Source organism: Arachis ipaensis, chromosome B3 (assembly GCF_059453495.1).
Source record: "Arachis ipaensis isolate K30076 ecotype BB chromosome B3, ASM5945349v1, whole genome shotgun sequence".
NCBI classification, from domain to species: domain Eukaryota; kingdom Viridiplantae; phylum Streptophyta; class Magnoliopsida; order Fabales; family Fabaceae; genus Arachis; species Arachis ipaensis.
The window spans coordinates 143580604-143596881 of record NC_142438.1 but is presented as its reverse complement, the minus strand read 5'-3'; the positions used below and the strand labels follow the sequence as shown (position 1 = coordinate 143596881).

The 16278-nt window shown below is 32.6% G+C and overlaps 1 protein-coding gene across 3 annotated transcripts; it reads right to left on the bottom strand.

Annotated features, from left to right (window-relative positions):
* Positions 1 to 11366: 11366 nt before the first annotated feature.
* On the bottom strand, positions 11367 to 15446 carry LOC107631586 (uncharacterized). 3 transcript variants are annotated; one of them, XM_088509720.1, is made up of 5 exons: positions 14562 to 15446; positions 13473 to 14137; positions 13294 to 13383; positions 11915 to 12610; positions 11367 to 11799 (listed from the first exon to the last, which is right to left on the bottom strand). In XM_088509720.1, the coding sequence occupies exons 1-5, from the start codon at positions 14647 to 14649 to the stop codon at positions 11728 to 11730; spliced, it is 1611 nt and encodes a 536-aa protein (XP_088365846.1). In that variant the 5' UTR covers positions 14650 to 15446; the 3' UTR covers positions 11367 to 11727. The 3 variants fall into 3 exon arrangements, with proteins under 3 accessions (XP_088365846.1, XP_088365849.1, XP_088365848.1); XM_088509723.1 differs by having other exon boundaries at positions 15057 to 15366; XM_088509722.1 differs by having other exon boundaries at positions 14995 to 15330.
* Positions 15447 to 16278: the final 832 nt, after the last annotated feature.

The window sequence follows — 16278 nt, the reverse complement described above, 5'->3', positions numbered from 1 at the left end:
AAGATCCAATCTTAAGTAAAAACCTAGCAAATCTTATAATAAATAAATATTATATAATAACATTTTAAAAATATCAATATTATAATTAAGAGTTAATGCACAACTTGGTCTTTAAAATTTAAATCATGCATCAATTAAATTCTTAACTTTTGTAAATGATCAACTACGTCTCTTAATTTGAGACACGTAAATTCACGTTCGTTCTTGAATGAACTATCGTGTTAATGGTGTTGATATGCATTGTTAAGTGCCAACTTGAAATTACAGTTGTACGCTAATGTGGACGAAAGTTGAATCTGGCTCAAATTGGTTCTCAAATTTATTTTCTAATATCCAAATTAGTCTATCTTAAATAAAATCCTAACCCTCCTTCATCTTTAATTTTCATCGTCATTTCTCTTTTGTTCTCTGTCCTCTTTTCTCCCATTCATCTTTTGAATGTCTCCCACCATCAACGACTTCCGCGTAAAAAAACACAAAGAAACCTTTTACTTATAAATGATATGTTTCTTTATGCATTTAGAATTGGTGAATAATTTGGGAATAATTGCGAAATCTGGGACGAAGAAATTCATGGAGACGCTGCAAGTCAGTGCTAATGTCAGCATGATTGAGCAGTTCAGTGTTGGATTTTACTCTACGTACTTGATTACCAAAAAAGTGATTGTGACAACCAAGCATAACGATGATGAGCAGTACATTTGGTAATCATAGGCTGGTGAATTATTTACTGTGACCAGTGCTACCAGGTGGGAGCAATTCGGAAGAGGAACCAAATGATCTCTTTTTCGCAAAGATCAGATAAAAAACAACATATTTATTTGTGTATAAATTTATTTAAAAACACAATGAGGTATGTACATCAATTTGAATAATTGTGCATGCTTAGTTTTTAGACTTTAAGAAAAACTTTTATAATATTTTAGGTAATTTTTTTAATTGAAAGTTGATTTAATTTGAGCTTGTAATAGAAGATTGTTGGAAGATTGAATTGGCATAATAGGACTTCATAGTAGTTGAAACTCTTTGCAAAAAAGGCCAAGATCAAGAGTATTGGCTTTGTTAACAAGGCTTATCTAAGAAAGAAAATTGTTGTTTTTCAAAACTGAATTGATTCAATTTCAAAATATCACACTATACAATGGAGCACCCACACACACACGCACACACGCACACACGCATCACTAGAGCAGAGGAGTGCTGCTGGGGTGTGAAACAGATCAGAAATCACAAATGTTGTAAAATAGAACTAACAGCCATCACAACCACCAGTAACTAACTAACTGACTATACAAAACTAACTTCTATGTGCATGCCTACTCTCAACACCCCCTCAAACTTAGGGAGGGATGAATCCATATCCTAAGTTTGTCCTTGAATCTGGTGAACAGGGTAACTGAGAGAGGTTTGGTTAATAAGTCCGTCACTTGGTTAAGAGCTGAGATATGCACCACATAAAACTGTTTAGAGTTAACCAAGTCCCTGATAAAGTGCAAATCCATCTCCAAGTACTTGCACCTGCTGTGCAGAACAGGATTGGCAGCAAGTAAACAGGTGCTATGATTGTCACAGTAGATTGTTGGAGATATTTGTTATGGGACTTCTAGTTCTCCCAATAGCTGCCGGATGCTCATGATCTCCGTTTGAGCTGATGCTATTGCCCTATATTCTGCTTCGGTGGTAGATCGGCTAACCTTTGACTGCTTGCCACTCTTTCAAGTTATCAAGATGCAGTAACCAGTAGTCGACCTTCGATCATCCAAGTCCGAAGCCCGGTCCGAATATGCAAATTAAATGAGAGAATGCGATAGTCAGTGCATTTGGAAAAAACTAACCCTTATTGAAGTGTACTTTGGAGATATCGAAGTATCCTCTTTATCGCCTTCCAATGTTGAATGGTTGGTGAATGCATAAATTGCGAGACTTTATTCATGGCAAATGCTAGATCTAGTCTTGTGATCGTGAGATATTGTAAGGCTCCTACTATGGACCTGTATCTCTTAGGGTCTTTAAAAGGGTCTGAGTCACCTTTACTCAGTTTCAAAGAAGTCATCATAAGTGTAGGCATCGGATTTGAATTTGTCATTCTAGCACGATATAACAAGTCCTTTGCATATTGTGTTTGAGTAAGCATCAACTTCTGGTCAGGTAAATAGTGTGCTTCAGGACCTAAAAAGAAATGAAACAAACCAAGATCCTTCAAAGAAAAGATACAATTCAATTGCTTAATTAGGCTGTCTATTGCAACAGAGTTGGATCCGGTGACAATAATATCATCTACATATATCAACATATAAGTGACATCAGAATTCGTTTTTCTGATGAACAATGCCACATCAGAAGTGGTATTCTGAAATTCAAGAGTTCTTAAAGTAGAGGCAAGAGTATGATACCAAGTCCTTAGGACTTATTTAAGACCATATATGGCTTTGTGCAGTTTACAGACTTTGAGAGGCTGCCTCTCATTATATCCAACTGGCTGCTGCATATAGACAATTTCTGATAATGCCCTGTTTAAAAATGCATTATCAAAATCAAACTGCCTTAGGCACCAATTATTTGTGAGTGCAATAGTGATAATGATTTGTACTGACACTAGCCTCACTATAGGGCTGAAAATTTCTTCAAAGTCAATCGCTTCCACTTGATAAAAATCTTTTGCAACTAATCTTGCCTTATACCTAAGAATTTTACCATCTGCATTCCTTTTAATGGCATATACCCATTTGCACCCAACAATAGTTGCATTAGGTGGGGGATCAACCAGGGACCATGTCCCACATTTTGCTAGAGCCGCATACTCATTGTCCATAGCCTACTTCCAATGAGGACAAGTGAGAGCCTGATTGGTATTTTTCGGTAATTGGTTGATTAGATCAGTAGTGTCAGCAACGGCCACCAGGTTTCTAGGCTTAACAATACCAGATTTTAGTCTAGTGGTCATAGGGTGAATATTGGAAGAAAGGGATGGAGCGGTGGTGGCAAGGGTGTATTGGTTGCAGCAGGTTGACCTAGGGTAGAGGAGCATGAACTATCATCTTGAGCTGATGTAGATTTAGTGGTTGTTATGGGAGAGGAAATAGTGGTATGTGTATGAAAATTTGGTGGACTATCAATGTATGATAAGTGTTTATTTTCTGAAGAAGTTGGCTGGTAGAGGCAGAAGTGGAATCAGGGTGACTAATCAAAGGTATGACTCCAGCCGGTGCATGATTAGTGGAGGGAGGTGGGGACAGTGCAGAGGGCCTGGAACTTTCCATTTCTAAAAAGGAAAAATAAGTTCATCAAAAAGTACATTTCTAGAGATAAAAATCTTGCCCTCCTGATTAAGACATTTATAGCCTTTATGATTTGAATCATAACCTAAGAATACTCACATTTCTGATTTATTGAACTTCCTTTTATTGTATGGTCGTAGTAAGGGATAACAAGCACAACCAAATATCCTTAGAGACATATAATCTGGTGGCTTGTGAAAGAGAGCTTCATAAGGGCTTCAAAAATTGAGTTTTGCTATAGATAATCTATTTATAAGAAAGCATGCAGTGGTAAAGGCAGCATCCCAGTATTCTAAGGGCATGGATGCAGTAGCTAAAAGGGATAAGCCAGTTTCAGTTATATGTCTATACTTCCTCTCTACACTCCCTTGTTGTTGGTGAGTGTAGGGGCATGATAGACGATGTGAAATACCATGCTCATGAAGAAATGATGTAAAGGATTTTGACAAAAACTCCATGCCATGATCACTTTGAATACTTTTTGATTTCATGTTGGTTTGGTTCTCCATGAGTGTTTTGTAATTTTGCAAAGCAATAAGTACCTATGATTTGTTAACAAGAAGAGAAATAGATGAGAATTTTGTACAAGCATCAACAAAACATATATGATATCTAAAACCAGATTTTGAAACAAAAAGAGCTGCCCCCAAATGTTAATGTAAACCAGTTCCAGGGGATAATTATAAATAGAATCAGAATCTTTAAAAGGTAATTGATGCATTTTTGTCATAGTGCAAAATTCACAGACTTGGTAGGATAAATCAGATTTGGAGAAAGAAAAATTGCATTGGGACATGACTTTTTGAACAGTTCCTAGATTGCTATGGCCAAATCTCTTGTGCCATAGTTTAGTAGGTAAAATAGGCCTAAATTGAGTATTGAGGACAGTAGGAATGTTATTGTAGTGCTGATTTCTAGATATCTCTATTGTATTGGTGGAATTACCATGAACTGAATGTGTGGTAGCAGTAGAATTTAGAGTACAACTTTTAATAACAGATGCATATTTATGAGAACAGTCATGTACTGTAGCATTAGAGACAATAGTATTAAGAGCACTAGGAAAGGAGTCATGCTTGTCACACACAGAATCAGACTTATTATTAGGAGAGTGAGTAAAATTGAGGAAAGAATTAGTGTCATTCTTATTCATCTTGATATCTTTATTGAGATCATTACAAGTTTGATTTTTACACACAGCAACAGAATTGAAAGGAGTAACAGATTGTTTTGAAACATCTGAATTAGCTAAGCCTTGTGAATTATTAGCAGGAAATGTAATCATTCTATTTCTAGGGACAACTAATTGATCAAAGCAATATATGCCTCCTTTAGCCATTCCTTGAAAGAGATGATCCCGAGTAACCTGATCACGAATTACACAAAAGTTAGGCTAGAATTCAAAGAATATATTACTGTCTTTTGAAATTAAGAAACACTTAATAAATTCTGAGAAATATTAGGAACATGTAGCAGGGTATTTAACTTAAAGCATATATTACGACATTTATCATATAGAAGAGATGAGCCATGGTGCAAAATGGGAATCCCATGGCCATTACCAATAAAGACTTGTTCTGGACAGTTTATAGTATCTGATGATTTGAGAAGGCTGGCATGGTCAGCAGTAAGATAATGGCTAGCTCCTGAATCAAGGTACCATGCCGTATTTGGAAGAGCTGAATTGGTAGAAAAACAAGCTCTAGGTTGGTGAAATGATGAGGAGGGTGGTGGTGGGAAAGAATTGCTATAAGGAACTTGGGTTGGAGGTGGTGTATTAGTTTGTGCAGAAGTAGGTAAATTCTGGTATTGAGGGGTGGAGGGTACAGAGTTGTTCGAATTCTGGAATTGAGGATCATATCTAAAGAAGCAATTCTGCACCATATGGCCAAGTTTGCCACATAATTGGCACTGTGGTCGCTGATTACCAAATCTTGCACCACGGCCAAAGCGACCTCTACGCCCTTTTCTTCCATCGGTCCCTCTGTTAAAATTGTACCAAGAAGTTGAAGGAGTTTGGGCTAAATTGGCCAGAACAATTCCCTGGTCAGGTTTCTTGTATCTTTCAAGTAAATCCTCATAGCCAAGTAAAAAAGACTCAGCTTCTTAAACTGTAAAGTTTGACATTCTTGACATTACAGATGTAACATATTCATGATATTCCTCTGTAAGGCCATCTAAGATAGCCTGTATATGATCATCCTCGGTAAGAGGATATCCAATGGCCAAAAGAGAATCCACCAGTTTTCGAATGATAGCCAAATATTCAGTCACACTCCCAGTTTTCTTGACAGATCGATGTTGTGTCTTGAGGCTTTGAATTCGGGTTCTTGATGATGTAGTGAAATAAGAATGAATTACATTCCATACCTGATAAAATTGTTTGCAGTTTACCACCTTATGTTTGAATGTTACTGACATAGAAGCCAGAATCCAGTTCATGAGAGCTTTATCATTCTGCCTCCATTCTTTAAATTTGCTTGATTCTTTCTTGGTTGAGGGAGTAGCTGGTGGTTTTGCAGGTGTGGCTTGTTTTGTTGAATCCAAAGCTGCCTTTTCTTCAACAGAATCTTGTGAGTTGAATTCAGGAGGAATGTTTGAAGGATCCAGATGATCTTCAAGTTCAAGGATTTCAAGGGTAAGAAGAACAACTTACTGTCATGTTGAAAAGTTATTTTCTTCTAGCTTGTCCTGAATTGGAACTAGGACATTTTTGACAGTAAAGGTTGAATTCGAGAGAAGAAATGCCATGGATCTTCACAACCTTGCTCTTGATACCATGTTGGAGGATTGAATTGGCACAATAGGACTTCACAGTAGTTGTAACTCTTTGCAAGAAAGGTCAAAATCGAGAGTATTGGCTTTTTGTTATCAGCGCTTATTTAAGAAAGAAAATTGTTGTTTTTCAGAACTGAATTGATTCAATTTCAAAATATCACACTATACAATGGAGCAGCTATAAGCTCACTAGAGCACAGGAGTGCTGCTGGAGTGTCAAACAGAATTATCAGAAATCACAGGTATTACAAAATAGAACTAACAACCATCACAACCACCAGTAACTAACTAACTGACTATACAAAACTAACTTCTATGTGCATGCCTACTCTCAACAAAGATAATGACTAAGTAATTGATATTACTTTTGGTTTTAACAGTCAAAGTACTTGGAGGAGAGAAGAATTAAGGATCTGTAAAGAAGCACTCAAAATTAATTCGGTATTCTATTTATCTTTAGATTGAGAAGATCATTGAAAAAGAGACCGGTGACAATGAAGATGATAAACCAAAGAAGAAGGAGGAAGGTGATGATGTTGAGAAAGTTGATGAAGAAAAAGAAAAGGACTCAAAGAAGATGAAGATCAATGAGGTTTCTTATACAACAGATAAATAAAAGATGAACAGGAGAAGAAAAAGACAAAGAACAGAAGAGAAGAGATGTTGAAAATTAAGGACAAAAGAAGGTTAGGGTTTTCTAATTTAAGATGGACTAATTTGAATATTAGAAAATAAATTTGGGGACCAATTTGAGTACATTAGCATACAACTGGAATGTCAAGTAGTTGGCACTTAACAGTACACATGAGTCTCATTAAGGTGGCAGTTTACTTAGAGATATGGGTGTTCATGAATCGGATCCAATCCGCATATCCGCGGTGTTTATCTGAATTCGATCTGAAAATTGCGGATATGGATCTGATCCGCAAGGCTATCGGATCGGATTGCAGATTTTGTGTGGGTATTTGCATATCCGATCTCCATATCCGCGTATTTGCAAAAATAAAGAAATAAATAAGTAAATATTCTTTTTATGTTTTATTTCAACTAATATTTATCATATATCTTGAATTATTTTAATTTATTATTTAAGAAAAGTATGTTTAATATTTTTTTTAGAGTAAACATATTTAAAAGATTAGAAAAATGAATTCTATTGATATTTTTTAATAAAAATAAGCTTTTAAAAATATTTTTGGGTTTTGCGGATATATCCGATATCCGATCCCTAAATGTGCGGATCAAATCGGATCGGATTCAAGCTTTAAAATTGCGGATATTAGATCTGATCCAATAATTTTAGTGTGGATCAAATCGAAATTTTGGCCATATCCGATCCGCGTTCACCCCTACTTAGAGACGAAATAGATTCACGTTTCTCAATTTAAAAAACATTGTTGGTCATTTACAAAAGTCAAAAATTTAATTGATCCACAATTAAATTTTGGAAACCAAATTAAGCATTTACTCTTATAATTAATAATAATAATGTGTATTCCAAAAGTATCTATCAATGTTGAAATATAAAAAATATATTAAATATACATAAAATAGTATATGTATTTATATTTAAATATATAATAACTGATTTAAAAATTAATTTTTTTTATTATACATAATATTTTTAGAAAATTAAATAGCTAAATATCGGCTTATAATTTCATAACAAAGTAATTAATTTTTCATTAAAAAAAAAAACAAAAAGCAGAATTGGTTATTTTTTTTAATTTTTCTTTAGACGAAACGTGAATTCAAATTATCTAAAATCAATGAAAAAGAAACGTTCAAAATTAAAAAAAAATCTAAAATTATAATAAAATGAAGATCCAAAACCTAATAAAAAAAATATCCAAAATCATTTAGAAAAAAATTCAAACTTATTAAAACAACACATACAAAAATATTAGAAAAAAACTTTCGGAAACTAAGAAAAGAAATTAAACATCCAAAATTATTAAAAAAATATGCAAAACCTAAACAAAGGAACCATCCAAAATATAAGAAAAAAAAACATTTAAAAGATATAAAAAATAGGGCAAAAAACAGAAATAAGCTAAGGGAGAAAATAATTTACGTGAATAAGCCAAAATGAAAATTGTTTCATGAATCTACCAACGCACGTTTATATGTAGTTCGAATCAGCTTGGTTCGAATTCTATTTCTACATAATTCGAATCAGCTTAGTTCGAATTATACACAAACACATGCGCACACATAATTCGAACCAGCTTGGTTCGAATTACACACAGTAATTCATGGTATAATTCGAATTATGCTGTTAAAAAATTAATAATTTATTAAAAAAATTTATTAAAAAATTTATTAAAAAAATTAATAATTTAAAAATTAAAAAAATATATTTTTATTTCATACGTTAAAAAAAAGCTAACAAAATATTTAATTACGAGACTTCTTTAAAATATTAATGAGCTATCAATTCGAATTCCATACAATACTTTTCTGTCTATTTTTAATAGTTCATGAATATTTTTTAATAAATTTTTTTAATAAATTTTTTTAAATTATACTACAAAAAATATTTTATCCTATGCAAAACAATTTAAAAAAAATGGCTTAAAAAATGTTAGGAGTACTATAAAAATTTGTAATGTTATAATAACTTAGGTAAATACATGCATGTACTCAAATTTTAAATAAAATATTCTACATAATCAATAATAATTTAGAAATGAAAGAAAATATTTTATTCCATACAAAATAATTAAAAAATATATTTTATTTTATACAAAATAATTTTAAAAAATGGCTTAAAAGATGTTATGAGTACTATAAAAGTTTGTAATATTCTAGTGATTTAGGTAAATACATGATAAAAATATTTTTTCTTTAATTTCTAAATTATTAGTGACTATGTGGAGTATTTCTTTAATGTCCTAAGTCATTAGGACATTACAAATTTTTATAGTACTTCTAACATCTTTTAAGCCATTTTTTAAATTATTTTGTATAGAATAAAATATTTTTTTGTGGTATAATTTAAATAAATTTATTAAAAAATATTCATGAGCTATCAAGAATGGGCAGAAGAGTATTATATAGAATTCGAATTGCTCACCATATAATTTGAATCAGAGTAATTCGAACTTCCCTATGCGTAATTCGAATCATGTAATATCTCACCATATAATTTAAATAATTTTATTAAAAAATTATCATGAATATTTTTTAATAAATTTATTTAAATTATACCATAAAAAAATATTTTATTCTATGCAAAATAATTTAAAAAATGGCTTAAAAGATGTTAGAAGTACTATAAAAATTTGTAATGTTCTAATGACTTAAGACATTAAAGAAATACTCCACGTAGTCACTAATAATTTAGAAATTAAAGAAAAAATATTTTTATCATATATTTACCTAAATCACTAGAATATTACAAACTTTTATAGTACTCATAACATCTTTTAAGCCATTTTTTAAAATTATTTTGTATAGAATAAAATATATTTTTTTAATTATTTTGTATGGAATAAAATATTTTCTTTCATTTCTAAATTATTATTGACTATGTAGATTATTTTATTTAAAATCTGAGTACATGCATGTATTTACCTAAGTTATTATAACATTACAAATTTTTATAGTACTCCTAACATTTTTTTAAGTCATTTTTTTAAATTGTTTTGCATAGGATAAAATATTTTTTGTAGTATAATTTAAAAAAATTTATTAAAAAATATTCATGAACTATTAAAAATGGACAGAAAAGTATTGAATGGAATTCGAATTGATAGCTCATTAATATTTTAAAGAAGTCTCGTAATTAAATATTTTGTTAGCTTTTTTTTAACGTATGAAATAAAATATATATTTTTTTAATTTTTAAATTATTAATTTTTTTAATAAATTTTTTAATAATTTTTTTTAATAAATTATTAATTTTTTAACAGCATCATTCGAATTATACCATGAATTATTGTGTGTAATTCGAACCAAGCTGGTTCAAATTAGTGTGTGCGTGTGTTTGTGTGTAATTCGAACCAAGCTGGTTCGAATTATGTAGAAATGGAATTCGAACCAAGCTGATTCGAACTACATATAAACGTGCATTGGTAGATTCATGAAGCAATTTTCGTTTTGCCTTATTCATGTAAATTATTTTTTTCCTTGGCTTATTTTTGTTTTCTACCTTAAAAAAACACATCCAAAATTTAAAAAAAATATATATACAAAACCTAGGAAGACTGTGTGTGGCGGCTGGTGTGCAGGTTATGGGCAGCGCAGTGAAAACAACGCACAATGGACTGGTGCGCAATGCTACGACAGGCGCGACATGCAGCGGACGGTGATAAAAAGAGAAAAAAATAATATTTAATAAATTTTAAATATTTTACTTTTATTTTATACTTTTTTTTTTCTTATAAAAACAAGTTAGACAATTTAAGCACAATAATAAAAGATACCATAAAATACACCATTTTACAATAATTGCTCAAGTAATTATTTGGTTTTATGTAAATTTTGTTTCTCCCTTCTGCAGTTGGGCTTGTTTAATCAACTGTTTCTGGTCCAAGCATATATATATTCTACAATAGTTGCTCAAGTAATTATTTGGTTTTATGTAATTTTTTTTCTCCCTTTTGCAGTTGGGCTTGTTTAATCAACTGTTTCTGGTCCAAGTCTATTCATATTCTAAAGAAAGCAAAACTGAACTATTCTGGAAAAGCAAAGAAAAAAGAACACACACTGAATGCTTACTTGTACCCCTCAATCTCAAAACCAGCCAACACCCCCCCCCCCTTTTTTTTTTCTCTGTCGAAATTCTATATTAAAAATCCATAAAAATGCTACAGATCTTTCAAATTTGATATGTCTAGTTAATGGACCGTTTCTTTTCATAATCAAATAGAAAACCCTCAACATTCAAATCCTATTATGGCAAGCAAAACTTTTGGTCTAATGGGTCCATGTATGCCTTGTAACTAATACACCCGTAGTAGATAAAATCCTTAAGTATTGTGTGTGTGAATGTGGTGTGGGTGAATTTGTAATGTCTAAAATTAAGGAAACCTAATTAACTTAATTGGACTCAAGAGAAAGCCATCCAAATTTTGGTTCAGGATAATCTCACTTGTGATAAAAAGAAAAATAGCAAACATGATTCCTTAATCTAATGTATCAAATTCATTCATTCATAACTGGGCCTATTTTTAGGAAGAAAAGAAAAGGGAGATCTTGTACACTCATACTGAGTTCCAAATTTGAATAATTATTGGGACTTTATGAACCAATATGTAAGTAGAATCCAATTGAGTGAGTAATGTAATAACTAATAAGCATCCACTCTTTAGTGTTGAAAAATATTGGTATTATGTATACTATGTTTCTGCATTGCTTTCCTTGATACTGTATACTACACTTCTTGCTACATGCAGACTTTTGCGATTGTTTCACTGGTTATTAACAAAGGATCAGTGCTGCCTTGTAATTTGTGTTTGTATGTATTAATGTATGTAACCTATTCTTTATCTTTCATATAATACTCCAAAACCAACTCTATCAACCCACCTACTAAGGAAACAGAGTAAGTGAACTTCAATTGTCCCCCTGTCACTTTCATATTCCAAATCCTGGAATCATGCTCTAAATACTAAATGTATGTTTCATACTCAGCAAGATGATCTACAACCTTATGGAGCACCACCACTCAAGTGCCAATGGAATCCGGCTTTGACCCGCTCCTCAGAGAAATATTTGATGACGGTTGCAATTTCAAATACTGCAAGAGGAAACAATTTAATGGAGTGGTCATATGGATCAATTATCCAAAATATATATCAACTTCAAACAAAATAAAGCTAGAGCAAAATCAGCAGTTCCAAATGGATATTAACCTTCTCATAGAAGTCTTGTATCTCATCCTCAGTGAGGCCTTCATCCTCTCCAGCACTTTCCTCCCACCCTAGTGATCGTAAGAATGCAATCTCTTCATCTGGATGGAGAACTGGGTTGGTGCTATGCTGCTGTTCTCCATTGCTTGAAAATTTCAATGGTTTACTGGCAGCAGCAGCAGCAGCAGCAGCATTTTCAGTAATTACAGAGCTGCTCTCAGCCAAAGAGTTCACAGAAGAAGTGGCAGTGCTTTTGCCAACTTCAGACTTCTCCAAGGCACATGAAATTCCATTAGGGCAAACATCGGAACAAGAGTTTTTTGAGGAACTCTTCTTTGACAGATTCTTAAAGAAATCACTCCTGCTCTGGGTCTGAAAAGTTGGCCTCTTCTCTATTGTCATCCACGCAGAAGGGATTGAACTATCACCAGAACTGTTATAGGGATAAGAGATAGAAGTCGAAGCAGTTGCTCCAGTTGGGCAGATTACTCTACTGGAACTCAAGTTGTCCTTTGCAACCGAAGAGAAACCATTCAACTCTTGTGAAGTGCTGACATTACGGGAATTACTGGAAACAGTCTTCTGCACATCAGAGTTTCCAAAAGCACTCTGTGAAGAATGACTGGGCAAACGTGAATATGAGAAGGGATACTGCTGCTGCCCTGTCTTGACCTTAGATTTCTCTGAAGGGCTAGCTACCTACACGACAGAAAATTACAAATAACCAAACAAATTCCGAGGTAACTAACATATCATTATTGTTATAATATATTAACTGCTAGTTATTATAGCTAATTTTTTACCATGAAACTACTTATCCCAATAGCTTAAGCTAATAGGCAGAGGACACAAATGTTTCTATCTTATATGTTGAGCCTTGAATCATGCATTAGGGATTCAGCTAGTTTGAACTTTTGGTCATGTGCAGCACAGAGAAACAAAAATAAAATTCAAGAAAATTTGAAGGGATTGGATTAAGCACCCTAATTGAAGCACATGGTACTAAATGAACAAACTATTGGCAGGCCTACTTAGAAAAAAGGATAGTTTTTTTTATAAAAAATAATTATAAACAGTTTTTTAATTAGAATATTGATAACTTCGTATTATGGAAAACAAGTATATAGCAAAAGTCAATTCACGAGCAAAAATAAAATCAATCAAAAGTGAAAATTAGGTAAAATTAAAAAGAAATTTAGAGGAGAATACAATTTAAATGTGAGATGTTACTAATTTAGTGGATTATCATGAATTATGATGATTGATGCGTGAAATTATCCCGAGCATATAAAACAGTTAAGGTTTAGAAATAAGGAATTAATATAACTAAAGAGGGAAAATTTTTCATAACATCACATTGAGAAAGAAAGAACCACCCTTACCAAGGACCTTGGCGACAAGGGCATCATGGGTATTAATAGCCTAGATTGTTTAAGGGCCAACTCTTCAGGCTTTTGCATACCAATAGACAACTGTATTGCAAAACATACCACATGAGCACAGAAAACATTTAACAAAACACACGGCATACATCAGAAACACAGTACACAGTCAAACTCACTTGTGGAAGTGTCTCAGAATGAGATGGACCCTGAGCCAATGTCTCAGCCATGCTGAGGCTCATTGTGCCTGGAGCAATTGAAGTTGTTTTTGCAAGATCAGTGTGCTGACGCATCATTAAAGCCATGCTACTGCTTCCAACAGTCATTCGAACCTCATCTGATGTCGAGCTAAGGTCATTGCTGATAATCTCTGAAGAAGTGCTGGTTGGTGGAGTGCAATTACTTGAGCTAGAAGATAACACTCTTCCATCAGAACTACTGTGTTTGTCTTCTGCTCCAAGTAAAGGAAACTCCTCTTCAAACACAGATTTATCCTTTATGCCAATAACACCAGTAACCATATCATTACTCTCTGCATGGTTTCCTTGTGGATTGCTTCTGTCACCTGAAGTTCTACGGGAGCGAGTCTCTCTCCATTTCCCAGACCCAGAGTTCATAGACTGTGATCGTAACAACAAATCCTTCTCAAACCTATTGGACAATATACTATCCACACTGTCAGAATGGTTACGGTTATACTTGCGACGAAACAGCTTGTCCTTGTCAAAGACGTCATCAAAATCTTTCTCCCATTCTCTATCAGGCCAGCCTCTTACAGAACTATAGGACCTTGTGATGCCAGAACCTTTTCTAGTCCCTTCATAGCCATCATAGGTAATATGATCTGTAAAAAGGAGGATAGTTGACGTTATCAGAGATATTCATATTGCATAGTTGTTTATTCACATCACAGTATATATTGCACAACATTTTTTTTTTGTTCCCAGGCCTTGCATTCAGTGAATAAAAACATCATTTATGATAAATCGATGCACAGCATTCGCTTTGTGGGTAAATAGCATCACACTTTGAAATGGCATTAGATGGTATGTATTGTAGAAAAAGAAATAAATGTGCCAGAGACCAAAACTAATACTGAACAAAATGAGAGTGCAGTAAAGTTCCTTCCTAACCCTCAACAACTAACATGGTCCTGGAGAATGGACCTAATAGTCAATTAGACTTAAAGCTACTTAGCTACTTCTTATCCCATGCTATTTCTTTTCCTTTTAATCAAACTAACAAAAAAGATGGACTCGCAAAATTACCAGAGCTTGGAGGTGATGTGAGTTGGCTACCAGCCACCCTACTTCTTTTCAACCATTGTGGCACTAGTGAATGCTCATTTCCTTCCATTCCTCATATCAAATACATTAATCCAATCCTTATGTAGGAATAGAATTAATCGTAAATGAAGGATCCACTACCGCATTAATTTCAATGTATGTTAGAACCATTGCTCAAAAACTACCCTAATTGTCCAAGTATTCACAAAAATGAAAGTCTTCTCATACAGATTCTGAAATTCCCAATTTTTAGGTCACAAACTGAAGCTCAGCAAAATGAAAGCAAAACCTATTAACTCTGAAAACTGAAGTGCTTGGCACATGAAGCAATTGCTTTTATCAAAAAGGCAAACAAAAAAAGTTTATAAGGGCTAATGGAAATTTCTGGATTCAGATATAGATAATGCATATATACCAGGACAATAATCACTTAATCAGAAATCCAGTGTCTGGTTTTATTGGTCAGAAAAACTGAACCTATTCATTTAAACATGCAAACAAGCAATCGAGATGAAAGAAACCGTCTTAGAATGCGAAGCACAGCAAAAGGAGCAGCAAAGAGTCAAAGACTAGTCAACCATTCACAACTAGGAAGCACAAAGAAAACCAAGCACCAGCGAGTTCCTCAATTTGAGAAATTAGAGCAAAGAAGAAACAGGGGGTACATTTAAAAGAGCTTAATTTCACATGGTACAGTGTAAAAGGGATTTCTGTGCCTCCTAGTTTTCAGTTTTCAAACACAGAAAGCGATGAAAACAAAAAGAAGAAGAACGATTGCGTCGAAGAGGAGAAGTTGTTTGGTTGTGGGCCAACTTTGAACTTGAAAACGTTCTTCGCTTGCGGTTCAAGTATTTGCTTGCCTTGGTTAATTTAGGCCATTAAGAAATAATAATAATAATTGACTAAATCATATTAGTGTCAAATCAGAAGTTTCGAGTGACTAACATATTGTTTGGATTGTGGAAATTTGAAGGGGAAAAAAATGGGAGCAGAGAAAATAGGTGGAAAAGTAAGTTTTTTGTTGTTTGAATGAGAAGAGAAAATAAAAAGGAAAGAAAAAATTAATGTGGGATCTATTAAATTATTTTTTTTTCACAAATGAGATGAAAATGAAAAAAAATGTGGCAAATATGAATAAAATTATATATTTACTCTTTATTATTAATAAATTATAATTTACATATAATATAGATAAGGATATTAATATAATTTTATACTATTATAATTTTTTTTCTTCTCATTTTTCTTTTCATCCAAACAAAAGAAAATTTTTTTTCTATTTTCTTTCTATTTATTTTCTCTTCATCCAAACAACATGCAAATAATTCTAATTTTTCATTTTCTTTCCTATTCCCAAACAAAGGCTAAGGAAATAATAATACCACAAGTTTAATCAGAATAAAAACCATTTTAATCTTGTAGGAAGTGAATTAAATTGTTAAAAACGTTGACAAAAATAAAATATCAACGACAAATAAATTTCAATGGCCAAAAAATTTAAAAAATAAAAAAAATTAATTTGATATATATTTTTAAAAAGAATTTTAGATTTGGTTTAAACAATTTTTAATAAATAAATATATATATATATATATATATATATATATATATATATTTGCATTTTTTAAGAATGGCAATTTCATGGAAGCAATTTTATTTTGAATATTTTTGTCAATGGCGGAAAATTTGTTTAAAAAAT